Source organism: Leptopilina heterotoma, unplaced genomic scaffold (genome assembly GCF_015476425.1).
Source record: "Leptopilina heterotoma isolate Lh14 unplaced genomic scaffold, ASM1547642v1 Lhet_299, whole genome shotgun sequence".
Classification (NCBI taxonomy): Eukaryota; Metazoa; Arthropoda; class Insecta; order Hymenoptera; family Figitidae; genus Leptopilina; species Leptopilina heterotoma.
This window is the reverse complement of record NW_025111002.1, coordinates 358,984-370,540: the sequence shown is the minus strand read 5'-3', so window position 1 is coordinate 370,540 and position 11,557 is coordinate 358,984. Positions and strand designations below refer to the sequence as shown.

At 30.3% G+C, this 11,557-nt stretch overlaps 3 protein-coding genes across 4 annotated transcripts; 2 read left to right on the top strand and 1 right to left on the bottom strand.

Moving 5' to 3' along the window:
* The first annotated feature begins 188 nt into the window (after positions 1 to 188).
* LOC122504471 (isopentenyl-diphosphate Delta-isomerase 1) lies at positions 189 to 2,491 on the top strand. The gene is made up of 2 exons (XM_043615596.1): positions 189 to 843; positions 1,711 to 2,491. Exons 1-2 carry the CDS (start codon positions 550 to 552, stop codon positions 2,170 to 2,172), a joined length of 756 nt encoding a protein of 251 aa, XP_043471531.1. The 5' UTR covers positions 189 to 549; the 3' UTR covers positions 2,173 to 2,491.
* A 591-nt stretch (positions 2,492 to 3,082) lies between these two features.
* Positions 3,083 to 7,307, bottom strand: LOC122504470 (dolichyl-diphosphooligosaccharide--protein glycosyltransferase subunit STT3B). 2 transcript variants are annotated; one of them, XM_043615595.1, is made up of 8 exons: positions 7,209 to 7,307; positions 6,899 to 7,134; positions 6,043 to 6,741; positions 5,655 to 5,965; positions 5,020 to 5,572; positions 4,484 to 4,945; positions 4,302 to 4,392; positions 3,083 to 4,187 (listed from the first exon to the last, which is right to left on the bottom strand). In XM_043615595.1, the coding sequence occupies exons 1-8, from the start codon at positions 7,224 to 7,226 to the stop codon at positions 4,173 to 4,175; spliced, it is 2,385 nt and encodes a 794-aa protein (XP_043471530.1). In that variant the 5' UTR covers positions 7,227 to 7,307; the 3' UTR covers positions 3,083 to 4,172. The 2 variants fall into 2 exon arrangements, with proteins under 2 accessions (XP_043471530.1, XP_043471529.1); XM_043615594.1 differs by having other exon boundaries at positions 3,083 to 4,164.
* A 495-nt stretch (positions 7,308 to 7,802) lies between these two features.
* On the top strand, positions 7,803 to 9,472 carry LOC122504459 (zinc finger protein 330 homolog). Its single transcript, XM_043615584.1, has 5 exons — positions 7,803 to 8,041; positions 8,252 to 8,422; positions 8,528 to 8,924; positions 9,007 to 9,090; positions 9,180 to 9,472. Exons 1-5 carry the CDS (start codon positions 7,922 to 7,924, stop codon positions 9,368 to 9,370), a joined length of 963 nt encoding a protein of 320 aa, XP_043471519.1. The 5' UTR covers positions 7,803 to 7,921; the 3' UTR covers positions 9,371 to 9,472.
* Positions 9,473 to 11,557: the final 2,085 nt, after the last annotated feature.

Below are 11,557 nucleotides of genomic sequence, written 5' to 3'. Positions count from 1 at the left end.
ATGAATAAAACATTCAAAATGAACGCAATCGTAAGAATAAGATAGAGATAGACATATATGTTTATCCTTCTCTGACTCAATGCTGCGATTGCGTTCCATTCCAGAGTTCAAGCATCTATTGTCGTTTGTCCTTTACATTTATCTTTTACCACTTTTACACATTGTATAATAAATAATGTAAGTTTACCCCTTCCACTCGTCTTATTCTCCCTGCTTCTCAGTGCTTCTTCTATGCAACTATATACTTTTACTTTTACTATCTGTTTTCTTTTCATGTAAATTTACATTGAAAATGAAAAAAATATGAATATATTTTAGGTCGTGACATCTTTTACATTTTTATGTTAATTTATTATCCAAAGAGGAATTCATTATCGCAGCTTTTACATTTAGATTTGAGAATGAGAGTTCTATACTGATTGTACCTTGCTGAGTGACAGTTGTGAAAGCGGATGTTTAGTATTAAAAATATTAAAAAGGCAAAAATAATTTTTTGTACTTTTTTATCTTATCAGACTTGATTGTGATTTAAATTTATTTCGCTTGAAAATGGCTTTACGAACGATATTAAATACTGGGAGAAAAATATATTCTGGTATTCAAGAAGAATGTATACTGTCGAAAAACATGCATTCGAATATAAAAGTTGCACCATTACAAAAGGCTGCTTTGGAAGAACGATGTATTTTAATTGATGAATTTGATAAATCAATTGGCGAAGCAACGAAAAAATATTGTCATTTGATAAGTAAAGAGGGTAGTGTTCCTCTTCACAGAGCATTCAGCGTTTTTCTTTTTAATGCAAATGGAGATCTATTATTGCAAAAAAGATCTTCCACAAAGGTGAGAATTTATTTATGTGAAAAAAATTATTGTTAATCCTAATATACAGTAATAATTTTTATTGTTTAAAATAATATTTATAATTAATTATATAGGTATAATTTATTTATTCAGACGAATTTAATAAAAATAAAATAGGTAGTACACATCTTTTCATTGTTTTTGAATATTTTTTAAACACATCTTAAAACTGTAAGTGAAAAATATCTTTTTTTAAAAAAGAATGAAGCAATTTCTACTTTTGGTACCTAATTTTAGTTTTCACATAAAAACGTTTTTACATTAGATTATAAATTTTCGTTATAAAGTAACGCCATAAGCCTCATAAAATTTAAATTATTATATTCTTGGAAATATAAGTCTGTATACCTAGGTATAATAATAAAAAAGTTAATTAAAAATATTCAAATTAGTCAAGCTAGTGTAGATAATATATCAATTCGTACGTGGCATTTGAAGGTCTCTTCAAATTCTCTTCTCATTCTTGTTCTTTATATAAAAACAAAATGCTTGACAAACAAAAATTCTCAAGTTTTGAATTCTTTTTCATTTATAGGTCGAGCATTATAAAATTTATTTTTAACTACATTTCAAATTGTTGAAAATTCGTTGATAGGAAAGCATTGAAATTATATTCCAATTTATTATATAAATTTTCATTCTGCATCAATGCTTAATTTTAAATTACTCTGCATATCTGCAATAATTTATCATAATAAATTTTGTTTGAATATGGATGTAAATTTTTTATTCATATTTATCTTTAAATTCTAAGCAGTAGATAATTTTTTAATCAATTATTCAAACTATATGATTTTATTTTACTTTCATGTAAATTTTGAAAAGTGCTCTTTTATTTTGAAATAGATAACTTTTCCGGATCATTTTACTAATACGTGCTGTAGTCATCCACTAGCGGAAATCTCAGGTGAATCGGAAGAACATGACGCTCTCGGCGTTCGTAAAGCGGCTCAACGAAGATTAAACTTTGAATTGGGAATTCCTTTAAATGAAATATTGCCAAACGATTTGTTTTACCTGACGAGAATTCATTATCAAGCATTGGGCGAATCTTGCTGGGGCGAACATGAAATAGATTATATTCTTTTCGCTCAGAAAGATAAAATTACATTAGATCCAAATCCTGACGAAATAAGCGAAATTCGTTGGATCCCTCGATCTGAAATTGAAAATTTTATCAAGACCACAAAAGATCCTCTAACTCCATGGTTTAAACTTATATCGGAACACAAACTTACCATGTGGTGGGATAATTTAAATAATCTTGAAAAGTTTTCTGATCATTCTACAATTCATCGTTTTCTGTGAAGATGATTGTTTTTACATTATCACAGTAAAAACCCCATTATCGGGACTAAATGATGCAGGCAGGCAGGCAGGCAGGCAGGCGTCCGGATAAAATAGAGTTCACCAAATTTTATAATTATATTATCCACTTAGACATGTATTTATTTAAAACGTTCGAAATATAATTATTAGGATGCTTATGAAGGCAGTATAAATAATTATGTTTTATACAAATGGTTATCAATTTTCATCACTTTTTAGTTAAAATACTATAATGGGGTTTGTACTGTATTTTTTTGCAAATATATATTTTTACAATAAAATGTTCTTTTGACCTGTATGTAGATATTTCTTCAATTTATTGTAGAGCTTTTCCAGAAATAATATGAGAAAAGTTACTTTTTGTGGTTTTCCGGTATTAAATTGTCCATTTATACATGTTTTAATATTAGAAAGTTATTGACATTTCTAAAAAATTATTTTTGTTTGTATTAAATTGTACCTAATACCTAATGTATGGTTTTTTATCTTAATTATTATTATTATTATTATATAAAAAATTGAATCTCCTTATGTTCTATTTGCAAGGTGAATTTTTTGTAATTTTTAAAATCATTTATTTATGTTTAAAATATTAAAAGATTCTATGCGTACTCTCAAATTTTTTTGGTAAAAAATTTTTTCCTTTTAATATATTTTTCGTTCATTTTTGTAGAGTTTTTTAAGACTCATCTTGAACATATGAATGTACAATATGCACCTAAAACTTGATAGCGGTTTTTATAACTGGGAAATTAATGTATAATAAAAGAAAAAAAACATCTTCTTGTACTTTTTCAATTCTTCCCCAGAAAAGAAAAAATTTTTTTTATATAATTTCTAATACATACCTATGTGTTTAGGGTTTTTTTGGTTAAAGAAAAAAATGATGTTTCTTCCAACAACAAGAATGTTATTCTTAATGTTTATCTCGTAACAAGTACAACAAATTGTGTGTACATAAACAATACACTCACGCATATTGAAAAGCATTTTCTTTTAGTTTCCATTTAGCTTTTCTAAATTGCTTCCTTAATTTCTTTACCTACTTACAATATTTACTGCCTTTAAAACTGGACATTAGGAGACTTAATTATTGTAATGTATTATGAACGTTGAACTTTTCAAAAGTTGAACACTTTTCTCTCCTTACTATACACACACATTGAAAATTACATTCTAAATTTACATTTAGAATAATTTTCTTTACATCCGACAGTAATTCACTCATATTTTTTAAAGCAAGAATATAGATTAATGCATATATATAAATATGATATAAAAATATTATTACCGGAAGTATATCTTAATATGATAGAAAAATGCACAATTTTTGTCAAATTTAAAATGCAAATACACTTACACTCTCCTTATATCTATTCTTTATACATATTCGATGCATTCAATTTAATTACTTTTTTTTTGCTGTTTATTACTGCATTCAATATTATAATTACGATAAAAAACATTTATTTAATTTAAAAAAAAACTGATAAATTTAGATGAAAACATATTTAAATTTCCCAAGTTTTTTTTGTACAACATTTTTTTTCTCCAATTTACTGTTCTTTGAAGAGAACATGTAACAATTATGAAAGTGTTTTTTTAAATGCTATTCTCTCTTAATGTAAAATTATTTTTTTTTTCAAATTACAAGTCTTTTTTGCAGTCTTATCACAATAAATGTATATGAAATAAAAGAAAAAAAAGAAACAATAATTTTTTCCCTTATTTCTGTGAATTTCATTATCCAGGTTTTTGATTGATTTTTCCTTTTTGAATATTTAGTATTTTAAAAATAAATTCTATGGACTGTTTTTTTTCATTATTTTAAAAATTGAATTAAATTTCGTTTTCTTTCTTTCTTTCGTTTTTTTAGGTGACTCATTGTTACGTCGCGTACTTTTTTTGTGGTTTTAGACCTTTGATGATGGTTGGTCGATTCTTGATGAAACCTTTTTTCCTTCGGGCACTCTGAAACATCAACGTCCCCATAACTTGAAAAAAATTTTCCAATCTTTACTGTTCTCGACAAAAAAAAGGCAAAAACGATACGAGAGATTCTATTTAGTTTAGATCTCTTTAAATATTTCTCTAAAAGTGATACAAACCTTTTTACTTATATATGATGAGGTTGGTCGGGTTACAGTTCTTTCCGAGAGTGGAATGCGAGGTCGATTAAATTCATTCGGTTTCTTAACCCTACAAAAGAAACAATAATAATTGTGTTAAAAAGAAATGACTGATTTTCCTCTGACTGAAAAAAATAAATTAAACAACAAGAGGCACTAACCTGTAAACTCTAACAAGCCAATGTTCAGTTGTGTAAGCCTCCTCGAGATAAGTAAGTTGGAAATTTTTATTTCCAATTTCAGCATTACGTGTTCGATCGTATCCAGATGGAGATCTATAGTCAATTTTCACCTCACCAAATCTATAGTAACTAAGTTTGTACATGAGCGAATTTAATAGTGTTGGTGATCCTTCAGAGTCAACTCGAAATTCCCCTCTTTCTGTAAAATAGTCACTTTCTCGAATATCTTGTGGATGTTCTCCTTCGGCAATTCTCACCATCCACAGAAACTTGTTAATATCATCTCCGGAATAACCAATCATTCCTCCAAAAATAACAAGTACATAATCGACGTCGAGTGATGTCATTATTTCATATGCTGCACTTTCATTGGAACTCATGGCCTTTCCAACAAGGGCAATGTGTGAATTATTCCAGGTGTTATTGTCTACTAAAGTTGTTCTGATTTAAAAGAAATTATTATTAATATTATGATTGGAATTTTCTAATGATGATAAGGAATAATTTCTATTTACCTGTTTGCCATACCAGCTATTTGATATCCATAATCCCACCAACTCATAACTCTTGCGTCGCTAGGTGTATTCTGAGCAAGCCAAAAATAGGCTTCTCTAAAATCATCAAGAATTGCTCTACTTCCATCATTGCTATAAGACGACAAAACAATTGACGGACTGGAATAGGCATTACTAGTGATCCAAGTGCAATGAATAGTGAACATCATTAGAAGAACAAGAATAAGAATAACAACTCCGTTTCTAAGATTAGCGCCGAGTCCATCGCCACTTCCTTTCGGTCTCTCGTGCTTCATTCTACGAAGTTTTCCAGCTTTATCATAAAGAGAACGTCCAGGACTTCTTTCCCTCTCCTCTTCACTTTCAAGTTCGCTGCTGCCGCCGCCGCCGCCTTCCGTCTTCTCGTCTCCTTCCTTACTGTCTTCCTTAAGAAATAGGTCCAACACACCACTGAAAGCAACGCCAGCCAACATGCACACCACTGGTGTCAGCGTCAACATTAAGCGCACCATTACACCAGCAAAATAGACAGCGCTTATTGCATAAAGAACCACTGCAATTATCATCAGACAATTCAACTTTATTATTTTATACTTTACTTTTAATAGGAATTCCAGTGAAAAATTAATTCTTACCAAAAACACGTTCGTCGTTTATGTGCTTTATGCAGTACCAGAGTCCAACTGGGAAGGTTGTCACCAGAATATGCAGATCGAAAAAGAAACTAAACCAAGTTGTTGGCTGATGCTCGGAAACAGATGCAATTATGGGAATGTGAATTTTCGCGTAGCCAGTGTCCCAAAGGGAGTAGAATCTTCCACTCCAAGGTGCAACGACTCCAGCATAGGTTAATCCAATCAAAACCAATAGTAAGAAGCCTGCCGTTATGACCACAATAACTCCGAAATATTTCATTTCTGATTTCGTGAAAATTGTTCGAAGATATCTGCATGAGAAAGCAATTGTTACAATTAACATTTCGGCTACTTATTATTTACTGTGCAATGTAAAAGATGAACATACCTCAGTGTTGCAACAAAAATAAGTAATCCAAAAACTCCAACAGCAGGCATATGTTCTGATGTCCTAATTGGTTGAAAGCCAACGAATGGAATTTGCATACTCAACAGTAAGCCCAAGATGAAAAACACCGTGTAACTAGTGAACAGCCGATTACTAAATCTATTCATGATTAAGAGACAGAAGACATGGAGAGGAATAAGATTTATAATGAAGACATATCCCCCCCAAGCGGAAACCATGTAGAAATAAGAAAGAGCAGTCATTGAGGCCCAGAATATTGAACCCGTTTTAACTGACTTGACCCAAAGATAGTACGTGAATTGCAGTGCGAAAATGGCAATGCCCTCATTGTCGTAACTGCCTGCGACGGATCTTGAAATATACCCAGGTACGATTGCTATGAAGCAAGCGGCAAAAAGACCCGCGCCAGTGCTCCATAATTCCTTAGTTAAGAGATACGTGGAAATGGCGGTGAGGCCGCTGAATATTGGTGCCAAAAATACACAAATATCGCGAATATGAATTGGAATGTTTAGAGAATGAAGAATGTAGTGAATCGAGCCCGACGTTATCATTAGACCGGGATACACGGTGCCACCCACGATTCTCCCCAAAGGGTACCATGCTCTCTCGTCAAACCAGTTGAGAAAATTGTAGAATCCATGCTGTACCATATATGCAGTGGCACGATAATTAAACCTAAAATCACAAATTATTACATTAACAATTTATCATTTTTAATCATTTTTAAATAGATATTAAAAAAACATTACTTTTATTTATAAACATTCATAACACTAGGTAATATTCTCCAACAAGTACAAAATAAATATAAAAAATAAATATAAAAACTTACCAGGGATCAAATTCGTGAATAATACTTTCAAATCGTATAACAGCAAAAAGTCGAGAGGCAAATCCTGAAATCCATGCGAGAAGCAAAACTGTAAATGTAATAAGAGAACTTAATCCAGCGGCGTTTGTAATTGAGCTGGTTTTCATTTGCTTTGTTGATGACTTTTTATCGGGAAACATGTTCTTTTTTTGGTTCGATGCAGTTGTTTTATTTGGCATCATTTTCTTTTCAGTCAACTATATTAAGAAAACAAAAATACTTTCTCCTTTTGCTCAACTTTTATTCAGAGATTCACTAGCCATAAACTCACCCACAACCGTGTTCCCATGCGACACGTCGCAATTTCAGATTCAGACCGCACTATAGGCGACACGTCAAAGCCGGTTCATTATCACACAATTCCACCAATAAAACCAAGTAAATTTCTCTAGATAAATTCTTCAATTTTCTTCTAAAGTTGATTCCACAATAGCTCAATAGGAGTGCAAGAGAGATAGTCATATATCGGTCCGCACTAGCAAGTGTGGAATGAGCATAAATTTTTCGTTGCGTTTTGTAACCAGGCCATGAGTGTGAGAGAGATGGAGATATATGTTCGCTATATTTGCACTCATGGCCAACGCAACTAGCAAGTGTGGAATGAGCATAAATCATCCCATGGCAGCGTTTTTCCGTTTTGCGTTGCGTTTTGTAACTAGGCCATGAGTGCAAATATAGCGAACGTATATCTCCATCTCTCTCACACTCATTGCATAGTTACAAAAATTACGAAAAAAAAAAAAAAAATTAAAAAAATTAAAAAAAAAAATTATTAAATTAAAAATTTAAAAAATTACGACGCAACGCAAAACGCTATCATGGGACTCCACCCTAACATAGGAAAGAATCGAGATGCACACCGTGTGTACGCGGCCTAATCTAAGCTGTTAGCAGATGTAGAGTTGTTAATTTATGTACATATGTAAACTTACACATTTTGCAATATTTTGTAATAATATATTTTTAATTATATAAATAAACAAAATGCCGAAGAAAAAAACGGGCCAGAGGAAAAAAGCAGAGAAACAGCGTTTAAGACAGAAAGAAATACGAACTGGAAAGAGTCAACTGGATTTAGCGAAATTGCCTTGCAATGCTGTCATGGTATAACAATACAAATCATGTATTATTTCAGTAACTTTAATGTTTTTAACATTACATCTTGTTTTTCTTTCAAGATATTTATATATATATTCATTTCCTATAAACACTTGTTATTAATAAAATTTCAACCTCAACCTCAACCTCTCTCTTCCCTTATAGGTAGAACAACTTGAAATTCTAAATTATTAAATACTTGAAAATTTTTTTCAGGAATGTGACAAGTGCAATAGAAAACAAAAAAGTCGTGCTTTCTGTTACTTTTGTCAGAGTGTACAACGATTGCCTATTTGTGCACAGTGTGGAAAAATAAAATGTATGCTAAAAACTGGTGACTGTGTCGTAAAACATTCAAATGTATTTACAACTGGATTGGGAATGGTTGTAAGTTATCTTTAAAAATTAATATTTTACACAAGGGCAAAGAAGCTGCTCTTTTTTATTAATTGAAATTGACTATTACTTATGTACGTAATTGAATTAATAAAGGGGGCTATTTGTGATCATTGTGAAGCCTGGGTTTGTCATGGAAGACGTTGCCTCACTTCACACGCTTGTACTTGCCCGTTAATGGATGCAGTTTGTCATGAATGCGAGAGAGGCGTATGGGATCATGGAGGAAGAATTTTTCGTTGCAGCTTTTGTGATTGTTTTCTTTGTGAGGACGATCAATTTGAACACCAAGCTTCGTGCCAAATTCTCGAAGCCGAAAATTTTAAATGCCAATCTTGTAATCGCTTAGGGCAATATTCTTGTCTGCGTTGCAAAACTTGTTATTGTGAAGACCATGTGAGACGAAAAGGATTCAAGTATGAAAAGAATAAAAGTATTCCGTGTCCTAAATGTGGTTACAACACTTCTCAGACTAAAGATCTCAGCATGTCTAGTAAATATCATTTTTCCATTATTCTATATAACTGTATTGTAACTGCATAACAAAATCAACTTCATTTTTATAATAATTTCAGCTAGAACACATAAATTTGGGAGACAAAATATTGGCAGCGGAGCATATGAATCTGATGAGGAGAACAATGGTTATAGTAATTACGGTGAGTCAAGTTTGAAATGCGTAATTTTCTGTTCAAAATAATTCTTGTTTACATATTAAAAACATAAAAATGAAATTAAATATTCATAGGATCTTCAAGCTACAATTATGGTACCAATGACAATTTAGACTATGAAGATGATGATGATGATGATGATGATGAGGATGATGATGAGGATGAGGATGATGATGAAGATGATGATGATTATGATAGTGATGAAGAGATTGATAATTCCAAAGAAGGTGACAATGAAAATAAAGTAAAGAAAGAGAATCCATGAATATAAAATACTTAATTTGAAAAATATAAATTAAGAATTTTATTGAAAGTAATAAAATTTGGTAAATTTCGAATTTTTCTTCACACTTCTTCAAGTAATGTACTTTAATTTTTTTCTGTATTAAATTTATCTGGAATAAAATTATTTTAACAAAATTTTTTGGAGAATTTTATTAAACTTTATTGAAATTTAATAATACCTACGATTTTTATTTCATAGGTATTAATTAAATTTTTTTTTAATTTTATAATACAAGTTAGGTTTGAAATTGATGTGTAACTAAATAGTCGAATATCTAAAAACCCATCCATTTTCCTATTTTTCTTTAAACATCTTGTATAATAGAATAAATAAAAGGATCTATATTATTAATAAAACGATCACTGCTGCAAATTTCTCATTATTTGAAAAAACTTTTATTATTTTTATAAAAAGTATCATTTATGTATTTCATACAGAAGAATGTTGAAATTCATTTTTATATTATTTATTAGTTTATAGGCGATTTTATTGACATTTTTTTATGTCTGCGTAGCCATTTATAAATTACTTTCCAACTAAATCTCAATAAAGACTTTAATTTTCATCTCTAATAAATTATTTCTTTCAGTATTGAATTAAATTTAAATATTAAACATCTAGCGTAGATTAGTGATTTGAAGAAAAAAAAGTCTGCTCAAATAGTTCAAGTTATTAATATTATTAGTTAGCATTAGCATATAAAAATAATTAACTCAAAACACTTGTGTAATTTATATGAATGGCTGTTTCTTTGTATTAAATTGAATTATCTATTTAATTAGTAAATATTTTTACTTACCATTTTTGTTATAATTTATTGAGAAAGAGAAATCTAGTATTCAACGAGAAAATTGGAAAACCAGCAAACCTTTTCAATGATCTCAAGTTCAGAATTTGCATATTATGATTAGATACATTGTCAGAAAGAATTTAACGTCAATAAAACATTAATTGAAAAATAGTTTTTACAAATTCGGAACTTAATTTTCTAAAGTGAGTGCGAAATCTAAGCAACATAATTTAAGTATCTTTCGTTTTTTTCTTAATAGCAGAGCATGCAGGGTTTTATGAAAAGATATTTTATGTCAGTTAAAAACCGAAACACAAATACCTTTTTCTTTATTGCTCCTTCCATGATCCTCTATCCATGAAAACAGAGATTTCTCAACTTGACTATGACGAAAGAATTGAAAATTTAAAGCCATCGCGCTTTTCGAATTCGATCCTTGCAGTGCGTCCTGTCTTCTTATTATAATGCATCCAAATCCACTAACATATTTATAAATATATTTTTTTAAATTAATATCTCAATTTATCCAATTAATCTTGCATTATTAAAAATTTGTTAATCATACGACGCTCTTAATTTGACCAAATTCCAAGTCATGTTGCAATCCCGATTTTGCCTGAGTTTTTTCCACAAGTTTTTAACAAGTTTCTACGAGTCCTCTTGCATGCATTAGGAAAAAATCCCGCGACGTATGTTTTTTTTTTTTTTTTTTTGCCTTTCGCGAGAACGAATGCAACGAACGAAATAATGCGAATAATCCTAAAATCCTGTTTGATAAACGATATATATACTCTGATTATCCAATAGATTATGACCTGATCCACAAAAGTCAAAAGAGAGAATCCTCTAATCCTGACAAATTTTTTTTTTTTTAATCCGTAATTGTAAATGATTAATTTGAAATTTCCAAATCCGTAAATCCGTTATAAATTGTTAAATCCATCCCAATCCTGATTTCGACATTGAAATTCAATTTGAACATGACCATTCTCCTCCTCCTCCTCCTTCTCCTCCTCTTCTACTCATTATTAATTCTCCCAAAATATTATCCTCCGCGCAACATCCATCCAAAAGTGTTTATTTTATCCATCCAAGAAGTAAGATTGTGTAGGTTTTGAGTTTTTCATTCATTGTGTTACAATCCAATCCAATATACAAAAGAAGAAAAAATACATTAGTTTGATTACTAAGATCACACACTAAGTAACATTCATTTCTATCGAGTAAAAAGCTACAAAATTTTCTGATGCTTTTTTTGTTCTTTTAATGTTTCTGCATTTTTGGCTGTGTTTACAATTTTATCTATATTTTAATAATGTTTTCACTAAAGAAATTTAAACAAGACCACACTACCTCTAGTGTGGAGCAGACGTTTC

Bases quoted from the DNA above. Each gene is read 5' to 3' on its own strand.
- LOC122504471 (XM_043615596.1), top strand. From the start codon at position 550: ATGGCTTTACGAACGATATTAAATACTGGGAGAAAAATATATTCTGGT. The intron at 844-1,710 runs GTGAGAATTTAT...ATTTTGAAATAG, and splicing joins AAAAAAGATCTTCCACAAAG to ATAACTTTTCCGGATCATTT.
- LOC122504470 (XM_043615594.1), bottom strand. The intron at 4,946-5,019 runs GTAAATAGAAAT...CTTTTAAATCAG, and splicing joins ATAGCTGGTATGGCAAACAG to AACAACTTTAGTAGACAATA. The intron at 4,393-4,483 runs GTTAGTGCCTCT...TTTCTTTTGTAG, and splicing joins TGGCTTGTTAGAGTTTACAG to GGTTAAGAAACCGAATGAAT.
- LOC122504459 (XM_043615584.1), top strand. From the start codon at position 7,922: ATGCCGAAGAAAAAAACGGGCCAGAGGAAAAAAGCAGAGAAACAGCGT. The intron at 8,423-8,527 runs GTAAGTTATCTT...GAATTAATAAAG, and splicing joins CAACTGGATTGGGAATGGTT to GGGGCTATTTGTGATCATTG. The intron at 8,925-9,006 runs GTAAATATCATT...TAATAATTTCAG, and splicing joins TAAAGATCTCAGCATGTCTA to CTAGAACACATAAATTTGGG.